The sequence below is a fragment of the Bos javanicus genome, chromosome 7 (genome assembly GCF_032452875.1).
Source record: "Bos javanicus breed banteng chromosome 7, ARS-OSU_banteng_1.0, whole genome shotgun sequence".
In the NCBI taxonomy this organism is placed as follows: Eukaryota; Metazoa; Chordata; class Mammalia; order Artiodactyla; family Bovidae; genus Bos; species Bos javanicus.
Genome location: NC_083874.1, coordinates 51,915,652 through 51,933,962, shown reverse-complemented (window position 1 = coordinate 51,933,962; position 18,311 = coordinate 51,915,652). Strand labels below are relative to the sequence as shown.

Sequence of the window (18,311 nt, the reverse complement as noted above, 5' to 3'; positions counted from 1 at the left end):
CAGGCATGATTAGTTATGAATTCTTTTATCGGCTCCAGATTTAAGAACATAGTCTGGGAGACTCCGAGATGTTTCCAGAAACAAACACTATTTCAGCACGGACGGCCTATCTCCAGCAATCACACGGAAGCCTAGGAAGTAACCGGCCCCCGGCGAGCTAGTAAAAGCGCTGGCTTAGCAGAAGCAGGTGAGACAATCTTTCTTAGAATTGCTTTCCGTAAACACTTTAAAGGTAGTGGCTGTTTTGGAAACCTGATCCCCACCCTCTCGTAAATCTAAAATCTCGCGAGATAACAAGCCACGCCGAACGGCGTAATCGCGAGTTGCGCCTGCGCGCGCTGAAACAGCCTGCACTTCCGCCCAAGGCGTGCTGTCACTCACAGACTCCTCCAGTCCTGCGGGGTGACGTAACGCTTTCTTTTCCGCTCGCTCTGCAGCTCCGGACAGAGGTACGCCGAGCTGCGGAGTTGCAAAGTCTGGCGCTCAGAGCTGCGGCTCTCTGCGAGATTTCACCTTGCTGGTTCCGAGTCATTTCACCGATAATCAATAGCGGATCGCTTTGCCAAGTGCCGGGAAGAACAAAGGAATCAAGAAAGAGACGCTCGGCTCCCGGCCTTGTTCTGAGTGGCTTTTTCCGCTCGTTCCTGTCCGGAGAATCTGGATTTATAATCGTCACTGGATTGTAAGTACCCGAGGCGAAGAGAGCTCACTACGCCCCGCATTTTGAATATCTTTGTTCCGGGAGAGTTTGTGGTTTGGGCGTTATCTGCTGAGCCTTACTTTCTGTGCCGAAAATCCGTAGGAGCTGCCATTTGCTTTCTCTGCATTGTTCTGCAGCGGCATCTAGAGGTTGAAACTTGGCGTTGCAGCTAATAGATTTAAATGGACATAACTGAATAAGACAATGCATCAGTAACAACTGGTGTTCAGTCACGGCGTTTTAAGAAAGACTTGGGGCATAATTAAAAATATATGCTTAGCTGATGTTCTACCTAGAACTCTTTGTAATTAAGGATTCACGTTTATAAAGAACTGGTCTTTCTGGTGAAGTACCTGGAACTTTTTAGTGCAACAAGTGGTTATTAGAGAAAAAGTGAATTACAAAGAAATAAAAATGAGTAAGAGCAAAGATGATGCTCCTCATGAACTAGAGAGCCAGTTTATCTTACGCCTACCCCCGGAGTATGCCTCTACTGTGAGGCGGGCGGTACAGTCTGGCCATGTCAACTTGAAGGACAGACTGTCAATTGAGTTACACCCTGATGGGCGTCATGGAATTGTAAGAGTGGACCGAGTCCCTTTGGCCGCAAAATTGGTAGACCTGCCGTGTGTTATGGAGAGTTTGAAAACCATTGATAAAAAAACCTTTTACAAGACAGCTGATGTCTGTCAGATGCTTGTCTCTACAGTTGATGGTGATCTGTATCCTCCTGTGGAGGAACCAGTTGCTACTGCTGATCCCAAAGCAAGCAAAAAGAAGGATAAGGACAAAGAGAAAAAATTTGTATGGAACCATGGAATTACTCTGCCTCTGAAAAATGTGAGAAAGAGAAGATTCCGTAAGACAGCAAAGAAAAAGTATATTGAGTCTCCAGATGTGGAAAAAGAAGTAAAGCGGTTGCTGAGCACAGATGCTGAAGCTGTCAGTACCCGCTGGGAAATAATTGCTGAAGATGAGACAAAAGAAACAGAAAATCAAGGCCTTGATATCTCTTCCCCAGGAATGTCTGGGCATAGGCAGGGCCATGACTCCTTAGAACATGATGAGCTTCGGGAGATATTCAATGACCTCAGCAGCAGCAGTGAAGATGAAGATGAGACACAGCATCAAGATGAAGAAGATATAAACATCATAGACACTGAAGAAGATCTGGAAAGGCAGCTACAGGACAAACTAAATGAATCAGATGAACAGCACCAAGAAAACGAGGGAACCAATCAGCTGGTTATGGGAATTCAGAAACAGATTGATAACATGAAAGGCAAGCTCCAAGAGACCCAGGACAGAGCAAAGCGACAGGAGGATCTCATCATGAAAGTGGAAAACCTGGCTCTCAAGAACAGATTTCAGGCTGTGCTGGATGAACTGAAACAGAAGGAAGACCGGGAAAAAGAGCAGCTCAGCTCTTTGCAAGAAGAGCTAGAATCACTCCTAGAGAAGTGAGGAGTGGTTTCATACTTAATTTCATTACTGTGAGAGGTCAGCATTGAAAGAGAAAATGTTTTTGTTTTCATCGCTTGTAAAACTGCAGTAGTTCGCAGTTTCTTCCACTGTATTCTTTTGGATTTGTCTTGTAGACAAATGTGAATTTCTAACTCATTTGTCTTTTGGAACCACTTTGCTAGGTGTTTATCCTGTAGGAAGTAGGAATGTATAGACAGATAAATGTAGAGAGTTGTAGGATTAGTGGAGTGAAAAGTTCAACTTAGTTATTAATCACAGCTTCATTACAGGACTTTGTGGCTGTTTCTCTGATTAGAAGCTTCCATTGCTACTCTGTGATGACATCTGAGGTAAATCAATAGAGTCTAGTCTGGAGGCAGTAAAGTTTGTTTGCTTATGTTTTTTGATGCTATAGCTAATTTTCCAGCTATTCAAAGCAATTTTTCGTATTTTTGCATTGCAAGTCATTTTGTAATGTTCAACAATAAATAAAAGCAAGTTAAGTTTCACTTTATAATGTGTCTTGCTCTTTTCGGGGTAGTGGATATTATCCTCTTCTGAAGTGGTTTCCTGGTGGGGTTTAATAGATTGACCAATTGGATTCTGTTTTGTAGGAAAAGAAGCAATTATGTTCGATTTTAAGAAAAGAACACAGCAAGGGCAAAGAAATTGGGCAGTACCACCTTTACATTATGTTTCCAGTCCACCTGCTCCATTTGGAGGTTAGGAAATAAAGAGCCTTCCTAAACTATCTGAATGTTTTTTCCAGCCTAATCTCCCATTCTCCCACTGTTTTCAATCCTGAGCTTATTTACATTTTTTTCAAGGAGTTTAATTACTCCTCTTCCTCTATAATAGTCTACTGGGATAAGTACTCTTATGCACACCTGTCATACCAGAGTCTAAGTTACCTGTTGCTCATATCCTTACTAAGCTGTTAATTCACTGAGATTAGGCATTTTGCCTTTTTAGTCACTAAAGAAGAGAAAAGCAGTTAAAATCACAAGGTCAGGTGATGTAGTGCCTGAGTTGAGTGATCTTGGGCAAGTAAATCTGTTTGCCTCAATTTCCTCATCTCTACCTAAAGTGGAGGTAATAATATCATCTACCTTGGGACCTTTGATTTTGGTTATTGAGTTAATACATATAAAGGATTTGAAAACAATTCCTGGAATAGAAGCAAATTATTGCCTATTTTCTAGGCAGTGATTACAAACTTGAATGAAAGAGTGATCAAAATGGTAGAAAAGTCTATGAAGAAACTTAAATGTTGACTGATTTCAAATTAAAGAATCTAAATCAAAGCTTAAACTACAGCAGAAACAGTTTTTCAATACATACATCTACAGCATAAGCATACTGAGTTTACTGTAGCTTTTTTTTTTGTTTGATTTATTTATGGTTTTGCATAAGGCCTCCATAATGAAGAGTAATTATCTGTTACATAAACTTCAAAAGAGAACAACTTAAGATCCATTTCCCTTCATGTAAACCCAGAGTTTCCAAAAAAGACTCACTTTTCTCACAGCTCCCTTGTCTGATGAGTGTGATATATAGTTGGGCTACAGTTTTCAATATTTCTCTGAATTTGTGAACAGAAATTGAATTTTTTTAAAAAGTTTAAAAGAGAAAAAACTCACTGAAAATTTTAAGCAATGCAGAAATTTTACAAATTCTTAATTTTACTCCCCTATTACTGGTCGCTTAGGTTGTTCTGTTTTAAATTTGCTATTATACAGAATGCTGCAATAAGCATATCACTGTGGCCTTCATTTTTCATTGTATTTATAGATTAGGTACATGGGGGTCTTTATGTTCAGTTCTAAATGTCATAAAGCCTAGACATTTTGAATTTATAGATCAAATGTTTGAGATGAAAAATTGAGACAAATTGTGACAAGTCAAGTCTCTGAAGGACTGTGTCTTGAACTCTGCTTTTTAATGTTTTTTAGTATCCAGTAAGAATTCTGTGTAAAAACAGACTAGGAAAACTGCTCACCACACAGGTATAGATGTTGGCCTTTCTGTGTTACAGATGCCCAGCTCTTTCACACTACAGAGCTTTGCTTTTATTACACTTAAATTTCCCTTTTTCTGGAACGTCTAGATCATGGCTAGCTTTTTGTTACTCAGCCCTCAGTTCAGACTTTACTTTCTCTGGTAACCTATCTGGCTACTCAATCAGATATCTAGGGAACTTGTGATGTGGGTATGCATCTTCTTAAGAGTGATGGACTTCACTGAAAATATGGAAATTTCATTGCCATTATTTTCCATGTATGCTTGGGAGTACATGTGCTTAAATTTAAAACAGAAGCATCATAATTTTGATTAAGTTAGAATCAGGAAAAAATGGTTTCAGATGGTTAAGACTGCCTTTTGTCTTGGGCAGTGTTACAGTATATTCTGTAAACAGTATATACAGTACAGCTCCAAGTCCAGCTGTTTAGTATATTTTATGGAACTTGAGTTCTGGCTGTAATATTTGTACAACTATGTCTGACTGTTCAATGACGTTCCAGACCATTTTTCTATTAATGCCCGCATGATCCCTGGCACTGATTACTAATTTGGTTTTTCCAAAATATACACATACATGAACTTAATGCAGAAGCTTAATGATTTACTGCAGTAACCTCCATCTCTTGTGTTTGTAAAAACTCAGTATGTGCTTTAAAAATAAAAATTTTAAATATTTAAAAATAAAAAAATAAACAATGAACCATATGTCATTAATGGACAGTTTTAAAAGCCAAAACATTTTTTAAAGACTCAAATATGATAGGACTAAAATTTTTTTTCTAGTTTAAAATGGCACATTGTTCTTGTGAATCTCTTTTCTCTCCCAGAAAGCCTGCTGATACAGCATAGCAGCCCCTAAGGGAAAGAATAGGAGGTGAGACAGCAGGGGATGAGAGATGTCAGTCTGTTTTGATAAGACCAAAGCAGGTGAAGGAATGATTAATTCAGAGGTGGCAGAAAATTTCATGCTAAATGTCTACAAGGAGGTATACCAAGGAGAAACAAACCCACTTGACATAGACACTGTGAGCCTGGCCGTTTGTGCAGGCCATTTCCCAAGGAAAAGGGAAGGTGTGCGGCTGAAAACAAGATTAATTAAAGCCCAAGTTCTAGGACTTCCCTGGCAGTCCAGTGGTTAGAATTCCAGCTTCCACTGTGGAGGGCACAGATTAGATACCTGGTGGGGGAACTAAGATCCCACAGGCCCGGCAATGCAGTCAAATAATAAAAAGTCTGTGTTCAGAGTGGTTGGATATCCAGGAACCCTATCTCACTGGAGGAAGCCAGATGACTTCCTTACCCATCCCACAGAAGGAAAGTTTATTTTATGGGTAAACTGAACTAAAGAAGGCCCAGATGAAGGCTGGGTTCTACAGCATTTAAACAAGGGAATTGTGTGAAAGTCTTTTCTGATTGCAGAATGTCAACCCTCTTCTCCCATTTGGTCTCCTTACATAAGTACTTAAGGCATACACTGCCCCCTCCCCCATCCCCAAGCACGGACAAACAGACATATTGGAAGATTGGAAGATTATTCTCTGAAGAAACCATGTGATACCGGGGAAAAGAAATCCAGGTACATTTGGGCACTCTAAAGAAAAGACCAGGTCACTATTTTCTATGGCAATGAAGTCTACCTGATGACAAACACTTATCTATCCATGCACCATCTGCTTTTAGGTGCTGCACTTTAAAATATTAGCTGATAGCCAAAGGATCAAAGAAAGCTTTCAAAATGAATCATTTAAGCCCTCCCCATTTTGTTTTTTAACCCCCAAAGTTAAATACCGCCTAGGGCTTAGAACTTAAACTTTAAGAGCATTGGTTCCAACGCTGGGATTATAAGCATCTGGGAGGAAAAAGTGTCCTGGCAGCGGTACCCTCCCTGATGGCCCAAACCACATCTTGCATACTAGGTCTGTGGTCAATTACACCCAGAACTTATGTTGCACAAAGGTGCATGGCTCCTCAACGAGAGCCCGGAAGCACCAGAACCACACAGCTCTTTTCTATCAACTTTCTTAGCTATATATAAATATCTCTTTTCCAAGCCAATTGTACAAGGCCGTGCCCTACCTCTAGAAATAATAAGGGCTCTGCGTCCACTAGCGCGCAGGGATCCAGGCCCAGAGCCTCGGCGATGTTGCCACGAAATAAAGCTTCCGTCCGCGTCAGGCCTCCCTTCCCGTCCCCAGGCGAGCGAAGCGCCACAACTGGAGAGAGGCCCGGCGGTCAGCACATTTGCGAAGCTGTTCCTCTCCGGAGACGATTAAGGGTTTTCTGACCTGTAGGATACACCGTCAGGTAACAACCCTCCGGCCCCCCAACCCGTGTTTGTTTGTTTTCTCTATTATAAACCTTTGTCTCTGAAGATTGACCCTTTGACTCCAGGCGCGATCAACTGGGAGCACCTCCCATTTTATTTGGCCGAGTAGAAAATGCGGGAGGCCGGGGGTCTAGCCGTATAGGAAGGCATTTCTTCCTCCGCTGCAGCAGCGCCTAGAGTTTCTTCCCCTAATCTCAGGAATTTATCGAATAGCTTTCAACTGCTGTATTGGAATTCATTTGAAGTGTTTATCTAGTCCGTCCTCGAGCCCGCCGGAGCTGGGACGGCCTGGCTGAGTGGAGCTAACAGGCGGCGGAGCTAACAGACCGCCGCGTCGGGGGTCCGGCGGTCACGTGGAGCGAGGAGCGGCGCGCGCTGGGCCACCGCCGGGGGTTAGCGCTGGGCCACTGTGCGCGGGGAGGGCGGCCCGAGGCCTAATCTGGGGTTAAGCGGCTACTCCAGCTGGGGAGAGACAGCCAAGAGTAGGGGGTGGGACACAGGACGCCCGTCTTAAACTCCAGAGAGTGGACTTCTGCGGAGACCGGCGGGTGGGCGAACATGAAATCCAGTCCTGCTATCCAGGCTGCCATCGACCTCACCGCGGGGGCCCTGGGGGGCACAGCGTGCGTCCTGACTGGGCAGCCCTTCGACACTATGAAGGTGAAGATGCAGACGTTCCCCGGCCTGTACAAGGGCCTCACCGACTGTGCCCTGAAGACGTACTCCCAGGTGGGCTTGCGGGGCTTCTACAAGGGGACCGGCCCCGCGCTAATGGCCTACGTCGCCGAGAACTCGGTCCTCTTCATGTGCTACGGCTTCTGCCAACATTTCGTTAGGAAAGTGGCTGGACTGGACGAGCAGGCGAAGCTGAATGATCTGCAAACTGCGGCCGCAGGTTCCATCGCCTCAGCGTTTGCCGCGCTGGCCCTGTGCCCCACTGAGCTCGTGAAGTGCCGGCTGCAGACCATGCACGAACTGGAGATGTCAGGGAGGATAGCCAAAAGCCATGATACAGTTTGGTCCGTCGTGAAGAGTATCCTTAGAAAGGATGGCCCCTGGGGCCTCTACCACGGACTCACCAGTACTCTGTTTCAAGTAGTACCAGGCTATTTCTTCTTCTTCGGTGGCTATGAACTGAGCCGATCGTTTTTTGCCTCGGGGGGTTCAAAAGATGAACTAGGCCCTGTCCCCTTGATGTTAAGTGGTGGAATTGCTGGCATTTGCCTTTGGTTTGTCATATACCCCGTGGATTGTATCAAATCCAGAATTCAGGTTCTTTCCATGTTTGGAAAACAGACAGGATTCATCAGAACTCTTTTAAGTGTTGTGAGAACTGAAGGAATAGCAGCTTTATATTCTGGTCTGAAAGCTACTCTGATTCGAGCGTTTCCTGCCAATGCAGCACTATTTTTGGCTTATGAATACAGCAGGAAAATGATGATGAGCCAGTTTGAAGCATATTGAAGTATCTTGGTGAGTCGGAATCCAAGTACAAGCCTTTGGGGACTGTAACTCAGTTTCATGAAGCTCTAGACCAGTGCGGTATTATTGTTGACTTTCTGGGAGCTTTGTTTTTGTCTTTCCTTCTTGTACTCTTAAACTTTATAGAAGAAACTTCATTTTATATCATATAATTTCAGCCCATAATTGTATTCAAATAGAAAAATTGCTGCTCTTATGTTTGGTGAGATACACAGCATGAGTGGGTGGTCCTAGGTACCTAATCTGAAAAGCTAAATATAGTTGGGGGAAAAAGAATTATAGTTGAGTTTTTGCATAAATCTGCATATGTACGTGCAGTTTGGTTGGTTATGTGTTGTGTGAATTAAATAGAGCTTGGTTCCTGTGTTTAATCTTATGTCACAAGAAAAAACCGAGTTAAGCATGTTTCTGAAGGTGCTTATAAGTGATTGCTTAATCCACTCAAGATGCAGGGTCTCTGGAAAACTCTGCTTAAAATGTGCACTGTTCTAGCCAATTAAAGTTTTTAAAAAGTTTTTGTGTGGTGCTTGAAAACCAAAATATCCATCTACAATTTTTTGCATCTACAATGATTCATTTATTTTATTTTTTACTGAGTAACTGATTTATAGCATTATATTTTTATTTCTATGTACCCTACAACGTGCTCACTACCAAAAATAATTTATTTTTTCTTTCATTACCATATAATTGATCCCCTTTATCCAGTTTGTCTTCCTCCTTCACCCTCCCTGCCAACCTCCCCCCCCCACCCAAAACCACTACTCTGTTCTCTGTAATGTAATTATGTTTGTTTTGTTTGGTTTTGGGTTGTTCATTTATTATGGATTTTGTTTGTTTATTAGTTTTTCATATTCCACATATGAATGAAGTCATATGGTATTTGTCTTTCTCTGTCTGACTTATTTCACTTAATACCTTCAAGGTCCATCCATGTTGATGCAAATGGCAAGATTTTATCTTTTTTTTTCTCATCTTGATTTTTAAGAGGAGAGTATACTTGCATACTGATGTGGCTTCCACATTTGTTAAAGTTTCAGGGTAGGCATCCCAGATTTCCCCAGGATTGCTCTACTCTTAAAATAATGCTACTCATTTTCAAAGTGGATCATATTCCATACTCTTAGGTGTGGCTTAGTTAGGCATTAGGTCTCTGGGAAATAGCCTGGCCTTTGTATCAAATTTCATTCCTCTTCTCTCCCAAAGAGCTTCCCCTCTGCTCTACTTTAGACTGCAATAGTGGTGAAGAATGGAGCTGTGCTTAAATGCTTTGATGAAGACCCATGTAGCTGACAACAATTCTTAGCTTCCAGTCTCAGGGTCCTGGGCTGGGAAGAATTCCAGGATTTACTGTTGGCCCATTTAGGGGTTATTGATCCTCTTTGGGGAGGGGGGCTTCCCTGGTAGCTAATGGTAAAGAATCTGCCTGCAATGCAGGAAACCCGCATTCGATCCCTGGGTGGAGAAGATCCCCTGGAGAAGAGATTAGCTACCCACTCCAGTATTCTTGCCTGGAGTATTCCATGGACAGAGGATCCCCCTTGGATCATTCATTCTGCCTCCACCAGTGAGAAACCTTTCCAGGGAACAGCGAGTGCAAAAGCCATGAGAACTTTTTGTTCCCTAATGGTGATCAAGTGATATTACCAGTGGATGAATGAAGTCCTCTCCTCTCAAACAGAACTAGACAGAACTTAAGTGTTTGCAATTCACAGTGATTAATGTTAGAGCGGACCCATTCTGAAGCTTACCTGAGGATCCATAACTCCTAGTCGTTTTTGTTTTTTACAGTGTTGGAACCTTCTAAATTTTGTACTGGTTATCTGTGAATTTTACTGGTGATTATACATAAGACCTTACAAAACAATGAAACATTAAAAACAACTTTATTAAACTATACCATATGCATGTATATAGGCACTGACAAAAATTAAAACGACATAGTCTATCTGACCCCTACACGCTCGTGCATCTGTTCTTTGGCCCTATGGTGTAAGAGGGTCATTCTTACTAAAGTAAGCCTCACATTTCCTTGCTGATTCAAGAGCAGCAGAGTCACTCTCCTTAAGAAGTGTTTTTAAGCAGTTTGTAAAGCTAAAAACTGGCAGGTTCCCGTTTTAATGATCGTCCATAGCATGTGTGTAAATCACTGCTGGTGAAATGTACATCTGGTGTGGAACCCCCAATTTCCTTCAGTTTTTTGCTGTCTATCAAGTTTGCATAGTAACTAGCCATATTGCCATAGGCAAAAGGGTCAGGGTGATGGATGTTGACAAACAGGGGCTGTGGCAGACATTTGGGGAAGGGATGCTCAGTGTCATGTCTGGTGTGCCCCAGAGCAATGGCTGGTCTTCCATTTGCTTTTTCCTTAAAAGAAAACCATTTTTCTATTTCTGAGTTATTTATACATTTAAGTTATATGTTACATACATAAGTGATCAGTAGCTACTTAGTGAGGCTATATTCAAGCAGGTCTTCATTAAAGCAGGAAAGAGAACAGGAATGACTTCCGCAGGAAGTGGACCTTTCAGAGGCTCCAGGCCCTTGCCCAGCATCCATGGGCTGGTCTCGATTAGCCCTGTTGTCAGTGGACCTTTTCACATGTTGTCCATTAAAGGTTTAACTAAATAGCTTCAATAGAAATAATTTGAGACAAGCAAGAGTGCTTGGGAGTAAGGAATTGAAACCTAAGTCAGAATTGTTTTCTACTCTTGCTTAATTCATGGTTCAATATTGAGGTACAGCTTGTAGCACTTCAGACCTGTTCTCAGAGAAAAATATAGTAACTTGAAATATTGTGCTTAAAGAAATTTGAGTGTTTGGTCATTAAATTATTTACCTAAATTGAAGTATTTATTGAATGTACACTATTTACAGTATACTATTTGAGCTCTGGGGATTCAGATATTAATGGTCTGGTTTCTGTTCTTAAGGATCTGATGGTCTAGATGTTTTACAGTCAAAAGAGTGATTTTCTAGAATACAGTTTAGAACAAAAGATTAGCATCCAAATTATATGTGTGTATGTGTGTAAAATGAGTGATGTGTATGTGTGCAAAATATTTTCTTTAATTGTGTTTTTGTTTTTATATTGTGGTTTCTTTCTGTCATTTAAATTACTTCCATGGTATTTCTTTCTCTTCTCAGAACCCCAGCTTTATTGAGATATAAATGACAGATAACATTGTGCTTGTTTAAGGTATACAATGTGATGCTTTGATATATGTGTTTATTGTGAAATGATTATGACAATAAGGTTAATAATGTCATAATGACATTACTATGTAATTATTAGTAATGTCTATTACTAATGTTTATTCAGTTCAGTCTCTCAGTTGTGTCTTTGCGTCACTCTTTGCGACCCCATGAACCTGAACCACAGCATGCCAGGCCTCCCTGTCCATCACCAACTCCCAGAGTCCACCCAAACCCATGTCCACTGAGTCGGTGATGCCATCCAACCGTCTCATTGTCTGTCGTCCCCGTCTCCTCCTGCCCTCGATCTTTCCCAGCATCAGGGTCTTTTCAAGTGAGTCAGCTCTTCGCTGGCCAAAGTATTGGAGTTTCAGCTTCTACATCAGTCCTTCCAGTGAACACCCAGGACTGATCTCCTTTAGGATGGACTAGTTGGATCTCCTTAAAGTCCAAGTGACTCTCAGGAGCCTTCTCCAACACCATAGTTCAAAAGCATCAATTCTTCGGCGCTCAGCTTTCTTTATAGTACAACTCTCACATCCATACACGACCACTGGAAAAACCATAGCCTTGACTAGATGGACCTTTGTTGGGAAAGTAATGTCTCTGCTTTTTAATATACTGTCTAGGTTGGTTATAACTTTCCTTCCAAGGAGTAAGCGTCTTTTAATTTCATGGCTTCAATCACCATCTGCAGTGATTTTGGAGCCCCCAGAAATAAAGTCAGCCACTCTTTCCACTGTTTCCCCATCTATTTGCTATGAAGTGATGGGACAGGATGCCATGATCTTAGTTTTCTGAATGTTGACCTTTAAGCCAACTTTTTCACTCTCCTCTTTCACTTTCATCAAGAGGCTCTTTAGTTCTTCACTTTCTGCCATAGGGGTGGTGTCATCTGCATATCTAAGGTTATTGATATTTCTCCCGGCAGTCTTGATTCCAGCTTGTGCTTCCTCCAGCCCAGCGTTTCTCATGATGTACTCTGCATATAAGTTAAATAAGCAAGGTGACAATATACAGCCTTGACATACTCCTTTTCCTATTTGGAACCAGTCTGTTGTTCCATGTCCAGTTCTAACTGTTGCTTCCTGACCTGCATATAGGTCTCTCAAGAGGCAGGTCAGGTGGTCTGGTATTCCCATCTCCTTCAGAATTTGACTGTGATCCACACAGTCAAAGGCTTTGGCATAGTCAATAAAGCAGAAATAGATGTTTTTCTGGAACTCTCTTGCTTTTTTGATGATCCAGCGGATGTTGGCAATTTGATCTCTGGTTCTTCTGCCTTTTCTAAAACCAGCTTGAACATCTGGAAGTTCACGGTTCATGTATTTTTGAAGCCTGGCTTGACAATTTTGAGCATTATTTTACTAGTGTGTGAGATGAGTGCAATTGTGTGGTAGTTTGAGCATTCTTTGGCATTGCCTTTCTTTGGGATTGAAATGAAAACTAACCATTTCCAGTCTTGTGGCCACTGCTGAGTTTTCCAAATTTCCTGACATATTGAGTAGTAGTAATGTCTATTACCTCACAGATTACTATTTATTCATTACTATTATTTGAGGTAAAATGGTATATTTTTTTACAGGTACACGCTGCTTAATTTATTTACTTATTTTTGGCTGCACTGGGTCTTCATTGCTATACTCAGCTTTCTCTAGTTTCCAAGAACAGAGGCTACTCTGTAGCTGTGGTGTGCAGGCTTCTCAGTGCAGCGGCTTCTCTTGTTGCTGAGCACAGGCTCTAGGCGCACAGGCTTCACTAGTTGTGGCACAGGGGCTTATTAGTTGTGAACACTGGCCTGGCAGCATTCAGGCTTCAGTAGTTGCAGCTTGAGGCTCTAGAGCTTCAGTAGTTGTGGTGCATGTGGTGCAGTTGTGGTGCAGCTGCTCCTTGGCATGTGGAATCTTTCCAGACCAGGGATTGAAACCTGTGGCCCCTGCCTTGGCAGATGGATTCTTATCCACTGCGCCACTAGGAAAGTCCTGAGATGGTGTTTATGTCTAAGATTTAAATTGGTCAAATCCATATGTCTGACGCCTAGCCTTATTTTAAATGTCGCTTTCACAAGATATAAATGTATCCCTCAACTTTTTAAATTTCTTTCATTGAAGTACAGTTAACTTACAATGTTGTGTTGATTTCAAGTGTATGGCAAAGTGATTTAGTTACACATATATGTGTGTGTACATATATGTACTTTTCAAGATTCTTTTCTGTTACAGGTTATTTCAAGCACTAAGTATAGTTTTCTGTGCTATGCAGTAGGCCCTTGTTGTTTACCAGTTTTATATATAGTAGTGTGTATATGTTAATCCAAAACTTCTAGTGTATCCCTCTGCCATTGCTTTTTGATGGCTGTAAGTCTGTGTGAATCTGTTTTGTAAATTCACTTGTATCATTTTTTTTAGATTCCACAAATAAATGATATCACGTGATATGTCTTTGTCTGACTTACTTCACTAAATGTGATAAACTCTAAACCTCTCCATGTTGCTGCAAAAGGCATTATTTCATTTTTTTAATGGGCATTTAGATTGTTTTTGTGTCTTGGCTATTGTAAATAGTGTTGCTATGATTACTGGGGTGCATATATATAATTTCAAATTAGAGTTTTCTCTGGTATCCCTCATATTTTTTTTTTTTTTTTATCCATGTTTTCTGGCTTGCGGGATCTTAGTTCCCTACCAGGGATTGAACCTGGGCCACAACAGTGAAAGTGCTGAGTCCTAACCACTGGTCATGGGCCAGGGAATTACCTGGTACTCCTCAACTTTGAAATATCTTATCCCTTTGGTATATTTATTATACCCTTTGGTCTATTGTCACGGCCAGATGGTCTGCATCTTGCAATGGTACAGTGATACTCTAGCTAGAAATTCATTCTCTGTTCCAACTTTCATGGGATATCAAATACCAAGCTATAACAGTTAAGTATCAGAAGGATCATATCTGGCTGTGGAGTTCAGTTCCCTGTACTCTATGTGGATCAAACCTGAGCATTTTCTTGAATTAAACAAGAAAATGTCCCCAAGTTGTTCAATTTTGAAGAAACGCAAGTTCTTTTTCTTCTGGCCCAGATCTCTAAGAAGGAGTGATAATTATTATCAGGAAGTTGTTACATAAAACAGTCACAGGTTTTTTTTGCTCAAGTCAGAAAGTACCCTCTGTTCAGAGCTTGCATTTCCAACTCAAGCACCCTCTGAACTCTGAAATCCCTATTTTCAAAGTCTGTGACTCTCTGGTCTCTCTGATCTCTCCAGCTTCATGTGTCATGGCCCAGAAAGCTTCTCTAAGAGTCCTTTTAGAAAGTAAATTATTTCAGTGTGAAACTATCATTCATGTCTGTGATCTGCCTTTTGAGCTCCATGTTCCACTGTGTTTTCAGTTCTGTCCTAATGCCAGCACTTTTAAATACATGCTCCTTGTGAGTGATGTAAATAATGTTTAAAAAGCAGACTTAGGCCCTTTTGTATCCCTCTCTCTTCAAGGTTGATTGAGGTCATCTATTCTGATGCTTTTGTTTATGGCAACAGGTAATAAAGGCTTTTTTCAAAACACCTTCAGAAAATTTGGTATTATTGGCTTTAGTCTGAACCTTGAGACAAAAAATTTCACAGGTAGGTAAGTAGTTTTGTAGAAAATTGATGTCTGTTAATAATTATGCACATTCCGTGGGGGAAAAAATTATCCTCAGAAAGAGTATTATTTCAGTTATAGGGAAGCCGGATAATTGTGTATATAGTCAGAGTTTCTATTCCAGCCTAAAGTAGTTTCACTGGGCCCTCCCCAGAAACCTGGACTCTGAGCAGACTTTAATTGAAGCATCCTTTCACTTAACTTGTTTGATCATTGATTTACAAATTTTTTTGTGCATTTGGAACAAAGAGTTCTTTTTGCCTTTCGGATAAGGGCAGACTCATCATCCCACGCTCTGGGCTCTGATTTAGGTTCTTGGAGGTGTTGCCCACAAAAAGCCTTCTCTGTGTCTTTAGCACCCAGACATGGGAATATTCTAGGACTCAGGTGCCCACTTGGTCATGGAGTGGTCCTGAAGCAGGGTTTGTCTTTGGTTTTGAGTTCAGAGGCTGCTGCGATGCCATTACTGTCTTTTGTAATGGCTCAAGGATTTTAGCACACACTGCTCTTTATTTTTCTATTCTCTGATTCTGTTTTTATGCTTGCCTTTCCACTTCTTTTTGCCATCTGGAGTCAAAGCTGATCCGTGTCGATAATAACCTTGCACTATTTCCAAGTGTTTTCCCCCCAGATTGATTCTGTTCTGTTACTGTGAAGAGCTAGGCAGGGAGGCCCCTGGGTTTCAAGATTGTGTCTCCTTGGGAGGTTGTTCTAAAGGCTTGGTTGAACTTAAACATTTTTGGCAAGAAAAATGATTGTATGTGCTTTATATTCTATCACATGTGCTATTTTTTTCCAATTTTATCCGGTTGGACCTCAAATTCACAGAATTGGATTATGATAAACTGTCATCAGTAGTCCATACCTGAAGTGCATTGTTTATTTACTTACCTGTCCAATATCATTTAACTGTATATCTATATATGTGGTTATCTATCAAAATAATAAGAAGAATTTGTGAACACGGCACCTCCCCACTAAATGCCAGGACCTTGGTAGTAGTATATATCTAATCGTACAAATAGCCCTTCCTACTGAGAGGACCTACCTGGTCCCCACCAAATGAAGATGGTTATCATCCTGAATTTTAGGTGCATCATTCTCGTTCCTTTGATTTTTTTTTTTTTTGGTATTATGTTACTCCCACAAATATATTTTTCTAGTTGTTTTAAATAAAGGTTTTTTTTTTAACAAGTAAGTTGTTTTATAATAAGAGTAAAACGCTGTATGTGATACTTTGGTACTGTTTTTCTCTTAATATTGTTAAAATCCAATAATCTTGTGTTACTGTAATTCATTTATTTAGACTACTGTGAAACATTTCATTTTGTGAATATGCCATGATTTATTTATTCAGCTGATAGACATACAGATTGCATTCTGATTTTTGCTCCTGTTGCCCAGGAGCAAAATGTAATGTAAAGGTAAATATTCTTATATATACTTCCTGATGTAAATGTGGAAGAATTTTGAGGGCTTATGTAACTAGGAATAGAAATTCTGGGGCTCTCAAGTATTTATCTAGGAGTAATTGTTACATTGTTTTATTGACTATGTCAAAGTCTTTGACTGTGTGGATCACAATAAACTGTGGAAAATTCTGAAAGAGATGGGAATACCAGACTACCTGACCTGCCTCTTGAGAAACCTATATGCAGGTCAGGAAGCAACAGTTAGAACTGGACATGGAACAACAGACTGGTTCCAAATAGGAAAAGGAGTATGTCAAGGCTGTATATTGTTACCCTGCTTATTTAACTTATATGCAGAGTACATCATGAGAAACGCTGGGCTGGAAGAAGCACAAGCTGGAATCAAGATTGCCGGGAGAAACATCAATAACCTTAGATATGCAGATGACACCACCCCTATGGCAGAAAGTGAAGAACTAAAGAGCCTCTTGATGAAAGTGAAAGAGGAGAGTGAAAAAGTTGGCTTAAAGGTCAACATTCAGAAAACTAATATCATGGCATCCTGTCCCATCACTTCATGGCAAGTAGATGGGGAAACAGTGGAAAGAGTGGCTGACTTTATTTTGGGGGGCTCCAAAATCACTGCAGATGGTGATTGAAGCCATGAAATTAAAAGACGCTTACTCCTTGGAAGGAAAGTTATGACCAACCTAGATAGCATAGTCAAAATCAGAGATATTACTTTCCCAACAAAGGTCCATCTAGTCAAGGCTATGGTTTTTCCAGTGGTCATGCATGGATGTGAGAGTTGGACTGTGAAGACAGCTGAGCACTGAAGAATTGATGCTTTTGAACAGTGGTGTTGGAGAAGACTCTTGAGAGTCCCTTGGACTGCAAGGAGATCCAACCAGTCCATCCTAAAGGAGATCAGTCCTGGGTGTTCATTGGAAGGACTGATACTGAAGCTGAAACTCTAATACTTTAGTCACCTCATGCGAACAACTGACTCATTAGAAAAGACCCTGATGCTGGGAGGGATTGGGGGCAGGAGGAGAAGGGGACGACAGAGGATGAGATGGTTGGATGGCATCACCGACTCGATGCACATGAATTTGGGTGAACTCCGGCAGTTGGTGATGGATAGGAAGGCCTGGCGTGCTCCAACTTATGGGGTCGCAGAGTCGGACACAACTGAGCGACTGAACTGAACTGAATTGTTACATTTAATAGATAATACTCAACTCAAAGTAGTTGTACTGGTTTTTACATGTACTTGCACTATATAGGCCTGAATCTCTTGTATCCACGTGCTTTCCAACACTTGGCATTGTTACGCTTTTAAATTTTTGTCAAATAACTGTGAGTAAAAGAAAAAAATAAATCTACCTTATCTTGGTTTAATCTGTATTTTTCTGATTACAGTGAAAGAACATCTCTCTTCATGTGTCTAATGGTTATATGTTTCTTCTGTGAAATGTCTGTTCATGTCTTTTACCATTTTTCTATTGTTATTTTTATTTATGTTAGTTTGTAGAATTTCTTTATATTGATATATTCTTGATATTAATTGTCAGTGTGTATATGGTGATTATCCTCTCTTGGTTTGTACCTTTTCACACCTTTAAAGATGTCTATTGATTAATAAAATTTCTTGATTTTATTACAAATAGAGATGGTTAGATAGCATCACTAACTAAATGGACATGAATTTGAGTAAACTCTAGGAGATAGTGGAGAATAGAGGAGCCTAGTATGCCACAGTCCATGGTTCACAAAGTTGGACATGACTTAGCAATTGAACAACAACAAATCTTTTATTCTATCATCAGTGTCTTTTTAAAGAAATTATTTCTACTCCAAGGTCTAAAATACATGTATTTTCCACTAAGAGCTTAAAAGTTGTTTTGGGTTTTGTCTTTGTTTTGACATTTGAGTCTTAGATCCATTTGAAGTTGATTTTTAAATTAAGACTCAATTTAATCTTTGTATGGATAATCACTTTTAATTGAACATTTCATCTTTCCCATAGATCTGTGTTGTAGACTTAATGTTTGTGCTCCACCTGCCGAATTCA

At 40.7% G+C, this 18,311-nt stretch overlaps 2 protein-coding genes across 2 annotated transcripts; both read left to right on the top strand.

Annotated features, from left to right (window-relative positions):
• The first annotated feature begins 358 nt into the window (after positions 1–358).
• TAF7 (TATA-box binding protein associated factor 7) lies at positions 359–2,673 on the top strand. The gene has a single exon (XM_061423789.1). It carries the CDS (start codon positions 1,115–1,117, stop codon positions 2,162–2,164), a length of 1,050 nt encoding a protein of 349 aa, XP_061279773.1. The 5' UTR covers positions 359–1,114; the 3' UTR covers positions 2,165–2,673.
• A 94-nt stretch (positions 2,674–2,767) lies between these two features.
• Positions 2,768–8,509, top strand: LOC133251395 (mitochondrial ornithine transporter 2). Its single transcript, XM_061423795.1, has one exon. It carries the CDS (start codon positions 7,071–7,073, stop codon positions 7,974–7,976), a length of 906 nt encoding a protein of 301 aa, XP_061279779.1. The 5' UTR covers positions 2,768–7,070; the 3' UTR covers positions 7,977–8,509.
• The last annotated feature ends 9,802 nt before the right edge of the window (positions 8,510–18,311 follow it).

Coding starts and splice junctions, on each gene's coding strand:
- TAF7 (XM_061423789.1), top strand. CDS start 1,115: ATGAGTAAGAGCAAAGATGATGCTCCTCATGAACTAGAGAGCCAGTTT.
- LOC133251395 (XM_061423795.1), top strand. CDS start 7,071: ATGAAATCCAGTCCTGCTATCCAGGCTGCCATCGACCTCACCGCGGGG.